This window comes from Schistocerca gregaria, chromosome 7 (genome assembly GCF_023897955.1).
Source record: "Schistocerca gregaria isolate iqSchGreg1 chromosome 7, iqSchGreg1.2, whole genome shotgun sequence".
Lineage (NCBI taxonomy): Eukaryota > Metazoa > Arthropoda > Insecta > Orthoptera > Acrididae > Schistocerca > Schistocerca gregaria.
The window spans coordinates 223,967,854-223,988,410 of NC_064926.1; the positions used below are offsets into that span (position 1 = coordinate 223,967,854).

General features: G+C 43.7%; 1 protein-coding gene across 2 annotated transcripts in view; it reads left to right on the forward strand.

Moving 5' to 3' along the window:
- Positions 1-20,557, forward strand: part of LOC126281648 (probable 4-coumarate--CoA ligase 1) — a 142,136-nt gene that overhangs the window by 72,844 nt on the left and 48,735 nt on the right. For both annotated transcript variants that reach the window (XM_049980785.1, XM_049980786.1), the window contains exon 2: positions 743-894. In XM_049980785.1, coding sequence (XP_049836742.1) covers positions 772-894 — 123 coding nt within the window. In that variant the 5' untranslated portion in view covers positions 743-771. The remainder of the gene's footprint in view (positions 1-742; positions 895-20,557) is intronic.

A 20,557-nucleotide genomic window follows, 5' to 3' on the forward strand; every position in this document is an offset into this window, starting at 1 on the left:
TGTAGTGCAAACAGTAAAATTTGGAGGCGGTGGCGTTATGTTGTGTTCGTGTTTCTCATGGACGGGCCTTGTTGTTTTGCGTGGCTCTATCACAGCACAGCCCTACATTAATGTTTTAAGCACCTTCTTGCTCCCCACTGTTGAACAGCATTTCGGGGATGGCGACTGCATTTTTCAACACTATCGAACAACTGTTCGTAACGCAGGGGCTGTGGCGGAATGCTTACAGACAGTAACATCCATGCAATGCACTGGCCTGCACAGAGTCCTGACACCCGAACCTTATAGAAGACCTTTGGGATGTTTTGGAACGCCGACTTCGTGCCAGGCCTCACCGATCGACATCGATACCTCTCCTCAGTGCAGCACTCCGTGAAGAACCCTTCCAGCACCTGATTGAAAGCTGAGTGGAAGCTGTCTTCAAGGCTAATGGTGGGGCAACACAATATTGAATTCCAGTATTACCGATGGAGGGTGCTACGAACTTGTAAGTCATTTTCAGGCAGGTGTACGGACACTTTTGATCGCATAATGTAGGTTGTAGACACATGGTTGACAATACATAGAAGTTTGGATCTGGCTATGAGCCACGCTTGGATAGCAAAACGGTAAGGAGACTGCTCGCGATAAGCGGGAATTGCGGGTCCAGCACATATTTTCGTTGTGATACCATTATACGGATGATGGTTGTCCATATTCGGTACTGCTAATGCATTAGTTGGGCATGTATGCGTTGTTACAGAGAAACCAGCCGCCTAGAGACCAGTGACAATGGCAGCTACGGACAGCGAACCTGTACTGAGTGGGCCCAGGGACGACTGGCCCCGCCTCGACGTGCAGCTGTCGACGCGCTTGGTGCGCAGTCTTGTCGGCATGGGCGATCGCATAGTGCAGGTGAGCCAGCTCCTGCCTTCTTGTCATTACACGATAACATCGTACCTCACTCTCGACCTATTCTTTACCTACAAAGTTCCCTTGAGTACCGAACGTTTCTTGTACACTATCTGATTGAAACTATCTGGACCCCAATCAGCCATTAATATGAAATGTATCCACCCTTCGCCTTTGTTACTGTTTTGACTGTACTAGGGACACTTTCAATGAGGTGTCTGAGTGTCCGTGGAGGAACAGCAGCCGGCCGCGGTGGCCGAGGGGTTCTAGGCGCTTCAGTCCTGAACCGCGCGACTGCTACAGTCGCAGGTTCGAATCCTGCCTCGGGCATGGATGTGTGTGATGTTCTTAGGTTCGTTAGGTTTAAGTAGTTCTAAGTTCTATGGGACTGATGACCTCAGATGTTAAGCCCCATAGTGCTTAAAGACATTTGAACCATTTTATTTGGAGAAAGAGCATCCCATTCTTCACCACCCGAAACCATAGCAGGTTGTAATGTTGGACGCTGAGTTCTGAAAGCAAATCGTCATTCTGCTCATCCAGAGGTGTTCAGTTGGCTTCAGGCCGGGACTCTGGATAGGCTTGTCCATTTCAGGAATGGTAGTGTCCACAATCCATTGTATCACAGATGCTGCATTATAACAAGATGCATTGTCATGCTAGTATAATCAATCATGGTGTGCGAGCTGCTCATCTACCACATGCAGCACAGAACGCTGTGAAATGTGTTCAAGAGCAGCCCCGAACCCCCCTCCTCCCAATACCGCAGCACCATCTCCTCCACAATTCACTATTTGGACATGGCGACAGGCAAATTTCTCCAGACATTCGCCAAACCTAAACCCTTCCATATGATTGCCAGAACGCATAGTGTGATTCATCCAGACATCCACTGTCCAACGACGTCGCTCTTTCATCAACTCAAGCTTCGCTTAGCGTTGACTACAGAAACGTGTGGCTTATGAAGAGCTTTTTGACTACTGTACCCCATTCTGTAACTCCCTGTGGGCAGTCATTGTGCTGGCGATTGATTCCTTTTGTTCGTTTTACGCCGTTTCTAGAAACTCCGCAATGCTCAATAGTCCCTATCCGTCAACACCTCGTCCCTGCCTCCTATTGGTTTAGCTGTGGCTGTTCGTTCGCGTTTCCACTTCACAATTACCTCCCCAGTAGTCGGCTGAGGCAACTTCAGGTGGTTGAAATATCCTTGATGAATTTGGTACTCAGCAGACATCCAGTGAGTAGACCACATTTCAATTCAGTGACCTCTCCTGACCAACTCATTCTGCTGTTACTGCCTCTCTACCGAAAACACAATTAAAATTAATGACTGCTATCGACAGTGGGAGTCAAATTTACACCATATTTTTAGATTTCCAGAAGGCTTTACACCGTTCCTCACAATCATCTTCTGACCAAACTGCGTCCTATGGAATATCGCCTCAGTTGTGCGACTGGGTTCGTGATTTCCTGTCATAAAGGTCACAGTTCGTACTAATAGACGGAAAGTCATCATGTAAAACAGAAGTAAAATCTGGCGCTCCCCAAGGAAGTGTTATCGGCCCTCTATTGTTTCTGATCTATATTAACGACATACGAGACAATCTAAATAGCCATATTACATTTTTACAGATGATGCTGTCATTTACCGTCTTGCGAAGTCATCAGATGACCAAAACAAATTGCAGAATGATTTAGATAATATATCTGTACGATGCGAAAAGTGGTAGTTGACCCTGAATAAAGAAAAGTGTGAAGTTATTCACATGAGTACAAAAAGAAATCCGCTGTATTTCGATTACGCGAGCAGTCACACAAATCTGAGGGCCGTAAATTCAACTAAATACTTAGGGATTACAATTACAAATAACCTAAATTGGAACGATCACATTGATAATACTGTGGGTAGAGCAAACCAAAAACTGCGATTCATTGGCAGAACATTTAGAAGGTGCAACAGGTCTACCAAAGAAACTGCTTACACTACGCTTGTCCACCTTATTCTGGAGTACTGCTGTGCGGTGTGGGATCCGCATCATGTGGGACTGACGATTGACATCGAAAAAGTACAAAGAAGGGCAGCTTGTTTTGTATTATCGCGAAATAGGCGAGATAGTGTCACAGACATGATACGTGCATTGGAGTCGCAATCATTAAAATAAAGGCGTTTTTCGTTAAGACGGTATCTTCTCATGAAATTTCAATCACCAGTTTTCTCCTCCGATTGCGAAAACATTCCGTTGGCACCCACCTACTTAGGGATAAATGATCATCGCGATAAAATAAGAGAAATCAGGGCTCGCACAGAAAAATTTAAGTGCTAGTTTTTCCCAAGCGCCGTTGAAGAGTTGGACCATAGAGAGGCAGCTTGAAGGTGGTTCACTAAACTCTTTGCCAGACACTTTATTGTGAATAGCAGAGTAATCACGTAGATGTAGATCGCGGGTGCTCGTCTCTTGACATATAGTGGCCAATAAATTACTATATTTATTTAAAAATGGAAGTCTGCACTGTAATTGAAATTAATGTGCTACATTTATTGTAGAACTGTCAATACTTGACTAGTTATTGGTTGCTGTCAACTGGATCCGTAACGGCACGGTCCACAGCAGCCAGAGAGGCACTACTACCTGAGGTTGGTGCCATGGCAATATTGTCATTCCCAGTATCTGTTGATAATGGCGTAAAGAAGGCTTATTTTTGGTGCACCGATGTGTACCGCTCTTTTCTCACTTGACGCTCATCTCTTTTAGTCCATTTATATTAACGTGATCACCTGGAAAAACCGTGAATAACCACCTACTACAGCGTGGACACCTGTGAGACGTACAGGAACAGTCAGTGATGTCCTGCAAGGCACCGAAAGGGATGTGGAGCCATTCCAACGCCGTTGCCAGTTGAGCTAGGTTTCTCGGGTGAAGATCCGTAGAGCAACAGCCAGATCGAGGTGCCTAAAGATTCTCCATTGCGTTTAAATCCAAGAAAATACGGTAAACTCATTCTGGTGCTCCTCGAACCACGCACGTATACTGCGAAATGTATGACACGGTACATTGTACAACTGGTAGATACCACCGTCTGAGGAAAAACAAGACTACATGTTTGGTGTCCAAGCGTAGATGGCTACTTTTGTTGAGCCCTTGTGCCCTTCAGAATGACGAGATCACCCTAGAAACGACACGAAAACATTTCCCAGACAATAAAGCGCCATCCTCTGACCTGGATCCTTCTGACGATTGTTGCAGGGTATTAGCTTTCAGACGTTCTACGCCTTACACGCCAGCGGCTATCTGTCCAATGGAGCATAAAAAGTGATTCATAAGAGAAGGCTACCTGTCGCCCTCAGCGGACGTCCAGTTGTGGTATTGGCGTGCAAATTTCAGCCTTCGTCGCCGTTGAACGGCAGTCAGCGTTTGTTGCTGAACCAGGCGCTTGCGGTGGAGGCAATATTCTCTGAACAGTCATTTTAGAAACAATGTTCGTCACCCCTTGGTTCATATGGCCGGTCAGTTGCTCGCCACTTGAACGTCTGTTCGCTCTTACACATCTCCGCAGCTGTTGACCACGCCTATCATCTTTGGCCAGTGGCGCTCTGCAGTTGCCACAGCGCCGGATTCAGATAGCGCCATTTTGCGTGCACGATATACTTCAACCACAGTTAAAAAACTTAGCCGTTTCGGAAATGTTTCCATCCTCGGCCCGTATACCAATGATTATGCTCTTTCAGATCTCAGATAAATCGCTCGATTTCGTCATTATGATCGAGAGTGCAGTGTTTTCTACATCCTCCTGATATGCTTTATGTACCCTCCACTGCTAATACTGCCACATGTGCTCCGTGAATAGTTATTGCACGTTGACGTCGAACATAGACCGTGGTCACGTTAATGTGTCTGGGTTGTGCTTTTGGAATGTGGATTATTGTTAGCAAAGTCGATCAGTGTGTACAAATTGTCCCTTACGTTTAACAGTTTGCGCTGCTACTAAATTCCAAGGGCATGTTCTGTTATTTCGTCCACTGTCAGGATTTGGTTGTCAAAGGCTTCATCTTCACCCACCCAATCACGGATATGTTCCATGGTTGTAGTTCCAAATTAACGCCGAAAATCTGTATCTTCTATTTCTTTAACACCATACCCTATTATAGTAGTCCGGGCAGAAGCACCGGCTTCGTTGATAAAATCCAATCTCATTTGCTCTTCTAAACTTAACGATTTCTATTTACTTCTAACACTAGAATTCGTTACTGTATTGTACCGTGCAACACTTTAATATACTTCTAAGCGTCTTAGAGATGAAATTCAACCCAACTCGTCATGCGGGCCTTAGGAATCGGGCACAGCAGACATTGACATTTTTGAATGCTTGTTATCAACAATGATACACATGTCCGAAATTTACTGTAAATGAGCACGATGCGAGTGATGTCCGGTACAGTAACGCAAAATTTCACTTCGCGATGAAAAAAGTATAAACAAAAAATATTCGAACTATCGCGAATTCCGAATTAGTCAATTCGAATCAGTGAGAGTTTACTGATGTGAAAGTAAGTCCGAAGAGGAAAAACCTCGACATGATTTTAGGATTTTCCACATGCATAGAGTATTAAAAGTTCGGCGTTTATGTTGTAGGCTACAGTAAAGAATTTGGAAGAAACAAGTGTTCAGTAACAGAACAGCAGGACCCTGTCTCATCCTGTCCGATCTCTGACACAAGTAGTATTGCCTTTTAGAGCTTGCACTCTCACAGTCAGTTAGCTATCTAATATTGTAGACAGTGAAGGTTTTTGAGCTAGAAGTATTCTCCTATTTCAAGAGTCTTTTAGTTAAGACAACCTTGCATCTTTGTAAGTTTTCCATCATCAGTAGCACTTTCCACAGCGACTTCTTATTTCTTAACATAGCCCGGAATTATGCCCATGGTCCACTCCATAGTGCCGACGGCCTTGCCTCAGGGGTAGCACCGGTTCCCATTAGACCACCGAAGTTAAGCGCTGTCGGGCTGGGTAAGACGGTTGACCTGTCTGCCGAGCGCTGTCGCCAAGCCGTATGCACTCAGCTCTTATGAGGCAAACTGAGGAGCTACTTGAATGAGAAGTAGCGGCTCGTGTCACAAAAAGTGACAACGGCCGGGAGAGCGGTGTGCCCCTCCGTATCTGCATCCAGTGACGCCCCTGGGCTGAGAGGATGACACGGCGGCCGGTCGGTACCGTTTAGCCTTCCAAGGCCTGTTCGGACGGAGTTTAGTTTTAGTTCGGTTCATTCCATAGTGACTGATACGAGATCGTTCTGAAAAGTAATGCCTCCGAATTTTTTATGTAAAAACTCTTTAAGGTTTTTAAATAAAAGAAACATTATTAACATTCTACATATTCTTCTTGTCTACAAATTTGGAGCCCTCCGCCGCTAGAGCGCTCCGAATGTTAGCGTATAACATGGCGGAGTGTAAGGCAACTATGCCGGTGCGCGAAAAGCAGCGTGCTGCGATCGAGATTCGAATTTGAAGAGTTCGTCCACACACGGAGCACTCTTTCCTTGACCATGAGAACGTCAGACCACGCCATGAGCGCTTTGACATCTGCACAATTCGACGACACGTGTCCACTGTCACCGATCCCACACAGTCTCGCCTTGGCCCCATCCGATTTTCATCTGTTTGCAAAACTTAACACCTCCGAAGACTTCACCTGATTGGAGGTCAATCAGTTTAGGCAGAGGTGAGGTTGTGACTCTCTCAACAGAGTCAAATATTCTACAGTGACGTTATCAACAAACTGGTCTCCCGTCGGGAGAAAAAGTGTTCGTCACCAGCGTGACTATGTTGAAATATAATAATGTTGACATGAAGAATAACGATGTAGACTGTTAATAACGTTTGTTTTAGTTAAAAAGCTTTAAGAGTTCTCTCATAAAAATCCGGAGGCCTTACTCTTAAGGACTCTCTCGTAGATCTGCTAAAACCTCTTCAAACTGCTGTGGGCGGCTGTGTATGCATTTCCGCCTAGAGAACTCTAACATGGGCGTCACAAAGCAGGAGTTATTCATAACAGTTCTACATACAGTCACATGAGATTGTTTTGTGTTGCATCTGACTACATTGACGCACAGCCAATTCATATTATTGACCTGTGGTCTCCACTTAATTCTTCACGATATCAAAGTAGCTAGATAAGACGCTTCTTTGTGAAAAACTGGTAGCATATTCACATACTCCCATCAACAAAATTGTCTTCGTTTACAATCTTACAGATCTGCTGAACATTTTCTCAGTGTCACTGGTTAGCTCGATGTTCTTCCTGTGTATCAAGCTCATTGCACTGGCATGGTGGCTGCATTGGAGGGAGTAGGCCGAGTTTGCCCTCTCCTCTCTCCACTCTACGTCTCCCTATGGATGTCTGTGTGTGACGTGTTTTCTCTCCAATCTGTTACTGCTAAAAAAATTACAAAAAATAACAAATTTAGAAAAACTGTTGGTGCTTCAGCCTTTTAATAATTGCTAAGATGGCTCTGCTGGCGTAGCAAGCTCCAATGAAATTTACTACAAGTGAGAAGGGATTTCTCTTTATCTTACATTTAACAAAGCAACGTCATGCGAAACATTCACTCCCATATTCTTGCAGTTTTCTCAGTCAGATGTTGTTAATTCTTCTACGATGTCCTCCATCCACTTCCTACAGTTCCCTGGAGAAGGCATATTCAATAACTGGTTTTATGCCCCGACCACTACATTATTAACTAATCTTGAACAAATGGAATACCTCCATACTTCGAAAAAACGCTCCTTATCCCGGTTCGTACTGTCAAAATTCTTCCACCTCCTGTTAATATAGATTAACAACGAAAAATAATGAACAGTGTCGAACGTTCTACGTTCTTAGGTGTACATATTGATGAAAATGTAAAGTACAAAAGCCTGAAAGTAAACTGGCTAAAACAATTAGGTTTAGATACTTCTGCATATTAATAAATCACAACTTTTGGAACATATAAATCAGTAATTTAATATACTGTGTAGTTTTTATTCACTGATGTCCTATGAGGCAGTATTCTTGCGTATCTACTCACGTAAGCCAAAATTATTCACGTCACAAAAGAAAGTAATTCGAATTAAGTGCGGGGCTCACAGACGTACATTTTATAAGTGCCATTTTAAGCAATGTGGAGCATTACCCACAGCCACATAATACAAGGTGGTTGTAATTAAACTTTGGCTACTCGAGCCTGCATAGACTAAAAACTATTTACCATATGGGTACCCAACTGTAAAGGAATTACGATCAGACAGCGCGGTGCAGGATTTGCGTTGTTAGTACTGTTAGAGTCATGATTTGCCACTAGGTGCCGGTACTAGTACGGCGACGTAGGGTTGAAAAGCAAAAATTAGGGTTCTACAATAAAACAACAGCAATAGTTCTGTTCTTCGCGACTATCAGTGCATTAAAGAAATACGCAGAGGTCATCTTTCCGGACCAGGGTTGAAGAACATAATTCGGAAGTTAACTGGAGACTTGGGAATTGCTCATGTAAGACCGACGATCAATTGCGCCAAAAATTTCTGAAAAAGGTGCTGTTAGTACGCTGAGAATGCTGGACCAATTTGCGACCTTCAAGCAGTGAACTAGCTTTGTCATGATAGCTGAATATTCGATAGTCCACAGTTTCGGGCAGCAGTATAGCAATCTCTAGTGCGGTTCCAGGCTGTCGTGGATGCAAATGATCGTCACATTGAGCAATGTTTGTAACCTGGAACAGAAACGTGGTACACAATTTCTAAGTTTTACCCTCTATTGTCAAAACTGAAATGTTTCTTCCAATGGTTCATTCGTTATTTCTCTCCGCATATCCTTACAAATTTTGCCACAAAGTTTCAATGTCGTGCGTAAAACCCACGCCCATATTTCATTCAGAATAATAATCACGACAGCATTGTGTGTGGAATGTGAAAGAACATTCTCGTGATATTAATAAAAAGGACTTCATCGTTAGTAAAATAATAAAGAATTATCGTCAATGACATAATTAATTATTTTGTAAAGAATTATATCTCAGAGAATACCCATGGAAAAAGATAATGAAAATCTCAATCTTTTGTTATCTATGATGCTTGTAGACTGATCCTTCTTCTTCAAATGGTTCAAAAGGCTCTGAGCACTATGGGACTTACCATCTGAGGTCATCAGTCCTCTAGAACTACTTAAACCTAACTAACGTTAGGACATCACACACATCCATGCCCGAGGCAGGATTCGAACCTGCGACCGTAGCGGTCTTGCGGTTCCAGACTGAAGCGGCTAGAACAGCACGGCCACACCGGTCGGCGATCCTTCTTCTTTTTCGAACTATTGTACTGGTAGGATGTGACTGATGTCTCGTAACACAGACGTCTGTAAAAAATTGTATTGTGTTGCTAATTTAATATTTGAAAAAGAGAGTTTGTGTCACTAAATGAATCTTCTTTGTTTGGAGTTTTATTTCATTGTGATCCTCGACCTATATAAATGTTAAGTTTTCTGATAAACTATAAAGGAGCGCGGCCATTAGCGCTATTGATGTACAGCGTGGTTTATTGGTAAATGCTGAATAATAAGCGATTAACATTGAGAAATATTTCCAAATGTCAATGTATATAGTGTAGGTACAAGCAGATTTAATATATATTATTTGTTAGTAGTGAAACAGGGACTGAAGCAGAATCGATAAGTAATTTTCTTATATTTGCCTCCATCTTAGTGAAATATTGCAGCGGCAGTTTTAAATTGATTTTCTACACAGACATAAATATTGCTCGTCATGATTGCTATAATAATTGTGTATTAGTGGTCCAGAAACCACTCTGAGGTAATAAATTCTGGTTAGACTGTGAATAATCTTAGTGCCATTTACACTGCTTGACAGACAACATTGCTACAGATTCCCATGTGGAGATTCATATCCTCGTATCTCCAGTCAATCTATCTTTCTTACAGAAAGAAGTGAAATATTGGTAAAAAATTCTGATAATCTGTCCATGGAAATAGCATGCATAATAAATAACATCATTGTTTTCTAATGCTGAATAACATTGTTTCTCACTAATAACCCCGAATTATTAAAGAGAAACAAATAATTACACACGTGTAAATTATCAGCATTTAGTAGTTCAAAATAATCAGATTTTTGTTATTTGGAAAGTAACTGACGATGGCTGAAGTGGTGAGAATATAAAATGATGACTGGTAATAGCTAGAAAAGCCTTTCTGAAAAAAAGATGTATTTATTGCTATACAATTTAGAAAACAGTCGGGAAGTCTTTTGTGGATGTATTTGTCTGGAATGTAGCATTGTACGGAAGTCAACCAGGGACAACAAAAAATTCGGACGAAAAGGAAATAGCAGCTTTGGAAATGTAGTTTTACAAAAGGACACTGAAGATTAGATGGGTAGGTTGGCTAAAGTGGAAGTACTGATTCGAGTTGGGAAGAACAAGAATGTATGACTTAAATAGACTAAAACAAGGAATCAGTTAATAGGACACACACTCTGTCACCAAAGAATTGTTAATTTTGTAATCGAGGGAAATGTTTTCGGAGTGGTCGGGGGTAAAGCAACAGGCAAGTGTAGATATAAGTAGGCTGCAGGAGTTATGCAGATTTGAAGAGGCTTGCACAAGGTAGAGTTGGGTGGAGGGCTGCATCACGCCAGTCTTCGAACTGATGATCACGACAACAGCAAAATGTAACTTTCATCGTCAATAAAATCAATAGAAGATGCAAAAAAGTAAGTAACGGCAGCGGATGAGTGGTTACTAACTAGCTGCAAGGATGTATGTATCCAGGCTTCCAGTCTAGTACAGGCTACTGTTTCTCTCTCTCTCTCTCTCTCTCTCTCTCTCTCTCTCTCTCTCCCCTCTCCCTCTCTCCCCCTCTCTCCCTCTCCCTCTCCCTCCCTCCCTCCCTCCCTCCCTCCTCCCTCCCACCCCCCTCTCCCCACCCCCTCTCCTCTCCCTCCACTCTCCCATCCCCGCAAATATTGCTTTTACTTGCGGTCACCGACACTTTTAACGTTTCACAAAAGCCCACGATTTTAATAATAACAATAAAACATGACCTATTATATAAAATATTAGTTAAATCGCTCCGAAGCCATAGAAGCACTACAAACTGGAAGAAACGATGAACAAAAAATTATATTTTTATCATTGCAGGAAACAAGATTTCCATTTTGGAAATTAGAGACTGCTAAAAAATAGACAAAATAACTCTTAAAAATACACCCTACCTAGGAGTTGTATTCGCGGTTTCACGATACATTCTTTGTTACATAATGAAGGTAAATAATGTGAACGACATATTAAGGACAATTTGTTTGAAATGTACAAATAAAATTTGCACAGTAATTAATGTTAATATGCCGATCAACCAAGAAATAAAACAAACCCAGTAGAAGTAAATAAGTCATGAGAAGTGGTAGAAAATGTAATTTTCAAAATTTCACAAAATCACATGAAAATTCTAATGGGCGATTTAAATGGAGAGTTGGAGAAAGAGAGAAAATGACTTGCGATTTCTTCTTATAGTTGACCATGAACGAAGAGAACAGAGATCTCACTAGCTTCTTTTGGTATCGTGTTGAACAAACTGATGTGATAACATATCGCTTCAAACGTTAGCCATTTGGACTTCAGCCAGGCTTATTCCTTTTGTCAGCTGCTATAATGGAGCTAACAGCGCTAAATATTGACAAATATCCACGAGTGTCAGTACTCATTGACAGTTCTATATTCATAGACTACACTGTAGCTAGTGTGAGAACGTGACGACGCTTCCACTGCTTATCATGAAATGACAGCACTCTCACTGCAAATAAGCCTTCCACTTTCCAAATTGGTGACTAAATCGAAAGAACTGAAGCAAACAAAGCATGCCAAAGGCCCAGGAACCAAGTCCACAATGCAAACCCGGGAATCAATCACAGTACAGAAGATGACTCTACTGCCTACCAAAATATAACGGAAGCCCTGACAGACAAACTGGCAACCAAGAGAAACGTTCTTCGACCAGCCGCTCAGTTTTATGACCCCCTTGGTCCGTTCATTGGGATTGTTGCTAAGCTTGTCTTTCAAGATCTTGCACTTAGTTGGCATTCCTTGGCCTCGAAATTTCATCATTTGTCATCTTTGTGCATTACCCGATGGATAGCTAGGAGAGACACAAGAGACTCTACTGAAGTGCATGAGTACCTGAAAGATCCTTTTGTGCAGTCCTGTGTGTAAGGACAAGTCAGTTACAGAGCACGCATTGTTTTGCAGCAAGAACATGCTGCCACTAATCAAGACGGTAGCCTTATCTAAGTTGGAATTACTTGAAGCGTTGGTTGGCTCACGCCGCTTTCGTTACTTTTGCTACGAAACAGGGTTTGATGCCAACGAAGCTACTCTCTGGAGCGACTCAACCATCACCTTGGAATGGGAACGAAATGACCCACACAAATAGAACACTTTCATTTGCAGAAATAGTACCCTCCACAACATTCAGTCAACGGAGTTGCTGTTCTCCAAGTCAAAAAACCCGCAGATCATCTCACAAGGGGGCTTGAAGCAGACCTACCAGTAACACTCAGCATTTGGATTTCAGAAGACAAGCAGTCATGGCCGCTTGACATCCCAGCTCCACCTAAATCAGTGCAGAAGCCAAAACCAGGAAAAATGCACGCTGATCACCATCACTGATCCCCTGTTAAACATTCCAAAATCCAGTTCGTACGAGCGAACACTGCATGTTACTGCTCTTGTATTTCGAATTATTGAGACCACGAAGAATAACTTTAGAAATACTGGTAATTTGAGTCCTCTGGAGTTACAAAACGGCCATACACACCAATTCAGAAGAGTACAAGGGGACCTGTTCCATGCCTAGCTCTCAGCATTGCTTAAGGGAGAACAGTTGCCCAAAGAATCAAAAATTGCTAGATACAATACTTTCCTGTCAGATGGCGTGATTCGGGTGGGTAGTAACCTACAATCGGCTGCACTGTCCAACTCTGAGGACTATCCAATTGCAGTTGACGGACGTCGTCATTTGACTGAGTTTCGCATCAAACACATGCACATAATACTGCATCAAATTGATGGACGCATTGGTATAGGAGAACTGGGGAAATAATTCTGGATTTTGCAAGAACAAGGTATTCGGTGAGTTCTCCGCTCTCGTTTGCCCTCTAGATAATATACAGTCGTCGATATGAAGAAATGGAGACTCTACTAACACTGGACAGAGTTCAACTTGCAAGACCATTTGCAGTAACAGGCAAGGGTATCGCTGGACCATTATATGCTAAAACTGGACACCATGTCAAGATGTTGTATATGGTCCTATTCATGTGCGCCACAACACGTGCAATTCATGTTGAACTCGTCGTCAATACGTCCACCGGTAGACTTCTGACATACAGTACTACTGTGCTCACCATGGAATTATGTAGAAGTGACCACCATGGGCGGTTTGATGGCGAGGCTGATGGGAACATCTGATAGGTTCCGTCAAGCGTTCTCTGAGGAAGGTGCTTGGTCGCCATCGACTGGATGAAGAGAGCCTTAACACCATTTTGACAGGTATAGAAGCTGCAGTGAACTCAAGACCCATCACTCAAGGAGAGATCGATATGGCCCTAACGCCAACTCACGTCTTAAATGATGGTAAACTGATAACCAATCCATGTAGGCCAGGACCAGTAACTGGAAGAAATCTTGAAATGGAGTTCTAAAGCAAAAGATCAATGAGGATATTTGATGTAGGTGGAAAAAGGAGTACCTCCTGCTACTAAGAAGCTACCGTAAGGTGCTTCAAGAAGGAATGGGAAGGAGTTGGGAATGTTTTACTTCAGGAGGATATTAAATCTCAATTCTTGTAGAAAACAGCCGTGATGAAAGAGATGTAGAATGGCAGAGATGACGAAGTAAGATGCGGGCCGGGGTGGCCGAGCGGTTCTAGGCGCAACAGTCTGGAACCGCGCGACCGCTACGGTCGCAGGTTCGAATCCTGCCTCGGACATGGATGTTTGCGATGTCGTTAGGTTAGTTAGGTTTAAGTAGTTCTAAGTTCTAGGGGACTGATGACCTTAGATGTTAAGTCCCATAATGCTCAGAGCCATTTTTGAACAAAGTAAGATGCATCATTCTCCGGCAGCCGGATCACACGAACATCTGTCGACGAGTCCAGCTTTTCATCCACCTTTACGTAGACCATGGTGCGCGAGGATGCTGGGAATAAGTGATTCCTACGCTATATGTTGGTGTTGTTCAGAAAACTGTAGACTGTACTGCCCTCTGCAGTGAGTACATATAACTGAAAATGTATTGGGCGCTGTTAACAAATGTGTGAATCGAAGTTACTGTGTTGAATTTCTTTGAAATACTATATTAGCAACATTAATAAGTCTCACGACACTTATGATCCAGTCTGTGGATCTTTATCATTAACGACATTTCTTGGTTTACCAACATTTTATAAGAAATCTTCCTTCATAACTTTTTTATAACATAGACTGTACTTTTCCTTAGAGGATATGATTTTACATATTCTGACAAGACGTCCAGTGCCCCTAACACGTATATAAACCCTCCTTTACCTGAGCTCAGGTAATAGTGTACATGCGCTTTGTCATCTACGTAGGTTGGAACTTAATGAGTGGCAACTATTTATTCACAACCGATACAAAAGAGTTACTGTCCTTCAAAGTAGTCACCAGCGTTGTGTAGAACCCATTGCCAGCGATGTGGAAGGCGTAGTATACTGTTAGCAGAACCTGTTATGTTGATGGTACGAATAGAGCGGTCTACTGGCTGTCGAACCTCTGGAACAGTTCTGAAGCGAATGTCACGAAGTGGTTCCTTCATCTTCGGAATCAAATCAAAGTCACAAGGACTTAAGTCCGGGGAGTACGGTGGATGGTACAGTACCTCCCAGAACAGGGCAGCACAGACTGCGCTCTATGCGCCCGCGCATTGTCGTGCAAAATGATGGGTGGGTTGCGCAGAAAGTGTCGCCGCTTCTTTAGCAAAGCTGGTTGCAGGTGATGCTCCAAAAACGAACAGCTTAAAACATCTTCAAACTGGTGTCATCAGCTTGTTCATTCCTCATATCCTGTAGAGTCCTTTTCAAATAAATTTCAAATGGAATTTACCTGATAACTGATGTACTGATGTATTTACCATTGCAAAGTAATATCTATACAGACTGCCAATCTAGAGAGCACATCTGCTATGATGTTTCCATTCCCTAGTTGGTAGTATTACTTCAAAATTATATTTTTGTAACGTCAGTGCCCACATGTTAAGTCTATCGTGAGTCAATCGACAATCATGTTAGAACGACAAGGCTTTATGCGCCATATTCATTAGAATCTTTCTAAGTGTTTGATTATTATTTTATTGAGTTAACTGCTTTAACTGTAGTACTACCACTTTTACTACTTTGTCATTTTCATCGTCTTATTGACTTTTTATTTGCTCTCACTTTTTGTTTCTCTCATTCTTTCATCGTTCGAAGTGCACCTGTGATGCCTCTAACGTGCTAACAAGGACTGTTCATAGGTTAGTATCGCTCCAACTCATACAGCGAGTGAGGATAGTTTCAGGTAATCATTGAAAGTGAGAAATTACATTCGTTTTTAGTACTGACTTACATTTTCTTGTCTCTAGTTTGGTAGTAGAGGTCGGTGTTAAACTCCATCAACAACGTGAGCGTGATTAATAGTTGGGCCACAGCTTGTTGACGTGTGCCAATTCAGGACTTGAAATTGCGTCGTCTTCTGCATTTCAGTGATTAGTCACTTCGTCAGCTGTCGACAGAATGTCGCTTTCATATCATACCTGTGAGCAGTCGCTCCCAACATTACTCCACGTTATATGTAACACTGTCTCAGCACTTACAAGTGACCCACTGTGTTTGCATGTCACCTTTAACACTTTGGAGACCAAGCACGGCCATAGTTCGGGTCACAACTTCGTGTTAAAAAGTTGGCAGACGAGTATGGGCCGGTCCATGATTTTCTTGACATGCAAATCACCTATCACTTGAGAACTGGGCTCATTTCGAATGAGAAAAATGTATGGACATGTCGCTGTATGTCCCTTGACTGGTGCTGCCTTCTTTCCTCAATTACTAGGATTATTTTGAAAAAAATATTAGCGAAAGCAGTATCTGCTGTCGTGAATGGCTGAGTCATTATGATCTCGTTGACGTAATTTTGTGCTTGTGCTCATTAGGTCTGACAGTTTGCTGTAATACTGTTACCAATACACACATAAAAAAACCTGTACAGAAAATTGGTATAGAGATCAATATAAAATCATTTCCACCCTTTTTATTGCCCACGAAAACCACAAATTGTATGTTGTACCACCATACAGCGAAACCTTCAGAGGTGGTGGCCCAGATTGCTGTACACACCTGGTACCTCTAATACCCAGTAGCACGTCCTCTTGCATTGATGCATGCCTTTATTCACCGTGGCATAATATCCAAGAGTTCATCAAGGTACTGTTGGTCCAGATTGTCATTCCGCAACGGCGATTCGGCGTAGATCCCTCAGAGTGGTTGGTTGGTCATATCCATGAACAACCCTTTTGTATCCATCCCAGGCATGTTCGATAGGGTTCATGTCTGTAGAACATGCTGACCACTCTAGTCGACCGACGTCGTTATCCTGAAGGAAGTCATTCACAAGACGTGCACGATGAGGGCTCGAATTGCCGTCCATGTAGATGAATGCCTCGCCAATACGCTGCCGATATGGTTGCACTATCGGTCGGAGGATGGCATTATGGTATCGTACAGCCGTTACGGCGCCTTCCATAACCACCAGCGTCGTACGTCGGCCTCACATAATGCCACCCCAAAACAGCGGGGAACCTTGCTGCACTCGCTGGACAGTGTGTCCAAGTCGTTCAGCTGACCGGGTTGCCTCCAAACAGGTCTCCAACAAAGAAGGCAAATGCGACACTCATCGGTGAAGAGAACGCGATGCCAGTCCTGAGCGGTCCATTCGGCATATTGTTAGGTCCATATGTACCGCGCTGCATGTTGTCGTAGATGCAAAGATGGACCTCGCCATCGATGTCGGAAGTGAAGCCTATTGCGCACAGTTTGAGTCGTAACACGAAAAGCAATATTCCACATTATTATAGAGAAGGTCAGAGTTGGCCGTAATATTGATGGTTTATTGGCAGCAAAATCGATTTTCAATCGCGTAGTGATCATCTTCAGTGCTATGGTGTACAAATTAAACTCTTAGGCACTGGTGTCATTATCAGTTACCAAAGCTTACGAAACGATCACAATGTGATTTGCTCTCAATAAACCATCAATATTACGGCCAACTCCGACCTTCTCTCTAATTTCACGTACATGGTCGTTGTGCACACAGTAGTCTGTTGAGTCACCGATCAATTATTCAACATAGTGGCGTTGCTGTCAGGGTTCCTCCGAGCCATAATCCGCAGGTAGAGGTCATCCACAGCAGCAGTAACGCTTGGCGGCCTGGGCGAGGCATGTCATCGACAGTTCCTGTCTCTCTGTATCTCCTCCATTTCCGAACACCATCGCTTTGGTTCACTCCGAGATGCCTGGACACTACCCTTGTAGAGAGCCCTTCCTGGCACAAGTAACAATGCGGACGCGATCGAACCGCGGTGTTGGCCATCTAGGCATAGTTGAACTGCAGACAAAACGAACCGTGTACCTCCTTCCTGGTGGAGTGACTGGGACTGATTGGCTGTCGGAACCCCTCCGTCTAACAGGCGCTGCTGATGCATGGTTGTTTACATGTTTGGGCGGGGTTTAGTAACATCTCTGAGCAGCCAAAAGGACTGTGTCTGTGATACAATATCCACCATCAACGTCTATCTTTAGGAGTTCTGGGAACCGGGGTGACGCAAAACTTTTTTTGATGTTTGTACATCACGTTCTTTGCGTGAGGAAGAAATTTTGTGCTCTCAAGAGTATGAAAGTTCCCAATAACTCCCCTCGCACATATTAAATATGAGAAATAAATCTTTAAACTTGAAGTAAGTGGTCCCGACAGTCGGGATAGCAGTTACTTTGGAATAAGGCTGGGCATCTCGGACATATTCTGAGTCGCGACCACCTTTGTGCTCATACGGCAAAGACTACCAAATCCACCGGTTAGTCCTTCAACCGTTAGGGGTAAAACTCAATGGGACTCGGGGCAAGTGAGGCTAGCAACCTGCTTCCCCGATATTATAAATATGATGCTGGCAACAATCAGAGCAAAATGCCTCGGACCTTTGGAGGTGACGGAGTCCCACCTCTAACTGACAAACCAGGGACTCCTAAGATACAACTTGGCAAACAAATGGTAATCAGATGGGGAGCTATTAATATCAATGGGGGCTATTCTGGGAAGAAGGTAGAGCTGGCAGAGGCTGTAAGTAAGATGGGGCTGGACGTTTTAGCTGTTAGTGACATTCGTGTAAGGGGTGAGAAAGAAGGGGAAGTGGGAGAATATAAGTTAGAACAGGTGGACAGTTTCAAGTACTTAGGATGCATATTCTCACAGGATGGCAACATAGTGAAAGAACTGGAAGCGAGGTATAGCAAAGCTAATGCAGTGAGCGCTCAGCTACGATCTACTGTCTTCTGCAAGAAGGAAGTCAGTACCAAGACTAAGTTATCTGTGCACCGTTCAATCTTTCGACCAACTTTGTTGTATGGGAGCGAAAGCTGGGTGGATTCAGGTTACCTTATCAACAAGGTTGAGGTTACGGATATGAAAGCAGCTAAGATGATTGCAGGTACTAGTAGATGGGAACAATGGCAGGAGGGTGTCCACAATGAGGAAATCAAAGGAAAACTGGGAACGAACTATATAGATGTAGCAGTCAGGGCGAACAGGCTTAGATGGTGGGGTCATGTTACACGCATGTGAGACGCAAAGTTACCCAAGAGACTCATGGGTTCAGCAGTAGAGGGTAGGAGGAGTCGGGGCAGACCAAGGAGAAGGTACCTGGATTCGGTTAAGAATGATTTTGAAGTAATAGGTTTAACATCAGAAGAGGCACCAATGTTTGCACTGAGTATGGGATCATGGAGGAAATGAATTTTATAAGGAGGCTATGCTCCAGACTGAACGCTCAAAGGCATAATCAGTCTTAAATGATGATGATGATGATGTTCCTTTCTAAGTTTGTGTTACTCTGGAAAATACGTGTGCTACATATGTGCCAATAAAGCTTCAAATAACAGCACAAATGGCAGGCTTCCTAGACCCTTTTAGGCTTGTAAGTGGCCAGTCTCCGAAGTATTAACCGATCGGCAGCTGATGTGAGAACACCTTAGTTGGAAGTGACTGAAGTTAAGTAGCAACTACACCACTGGCCATTAAAATTGCTACACCAAGAAGAAATGCAGATGATAAACGGGTATTCATTGGACAAATATATTGTACTATAACTGACATGTGATTACATTTTCAGGCAGTTTGGGTTCATAGATCCTGAGAAATCAGTACCCAGAACAACCACCTCTGGCCGTAATAACGGCCTTGATACGCCTGGGCATTGAGTCAAACACAGCTTGGATGGCGCGTACAGGTACAGCTGCCCATGCAGCTTCAACACGATACCACAGTTCATTAAGAGTAGTGACTAGCGTATTGTGACGAGCCAATTGGTCAGCCACCATTGACCAGACGTTTTCAATTGGTGCCAGATATGGAGAATGTACTTTCCAGGTCAGCAGTCGAACATTATCTGTATCCACAAAGGCCCGTAAAGGAACTGCAACATGCGGTCGTGCATTATCCTGCTGAAATGTAGGGTTTCGCAGGGATCGAATGAAGGGTAGAGCCATGGGTCGTAACACATCTGAAATGTAACGTCCACTATTCAAAGTGCCATCAATGCGAACAATAGGTGACCGAGACGTGTAACCAACAGCACCCCATACCATCACGCCGGGTCGTAGGCCAGCATGGCGATGACAAATACACGCTTCCAATGTGCGTTCAAAAATGTCCAAATGTGTGTGAAATCTTATGGGACTTAACTGCTAAGGTCACCAGTCCCTAAGCTTACACACTACTTAACCTAAGTTATCCTTAAGACCCACACACACACCCATGCCCGAGGGAGGACTCGAGGCTCCGCCGGGACCAGCCGCACAGTCCATGACTCCAGCGCCCAGACCGCTCGGCTAATCCCGCGCTGCCAATGTGCGCTCACCTCGATGTCGCCAAACATGAATGCGACCATCATGATGCTGTACACAGAACCTTGATTCATCCGAAAAACGACGTTTTGCCATTGGTGCACCCAGGGTCGTCGTTGAGAACACCATCGCAGGCGCTCCTGTCTGTGATGCAGCGTCAAGGTTAACCGCAGCCATGGTCTCCGAGCAGATAGTCCATGCTGCTGCAAACGTCGTCGAACTGTTCGAGCAGATGGTTGTTGTCTTGCAAACGTTCCCACCGGTTGACTCAGGAACCGAGACGTGGCTGCACAATCCGTTACAGCCATGAGGATAAGATGCCTGTCATCTCGACTGTTAGTGATGCGAGGCCGCTGGGATCCAGCACGGCGTTCCGTATTACCCTCCTGAACCCACCGATTCCATATTCTGCTAACAGTCATTGGATCTCGACCAAGGCGAGGAGAAATGTCGCGATACGAT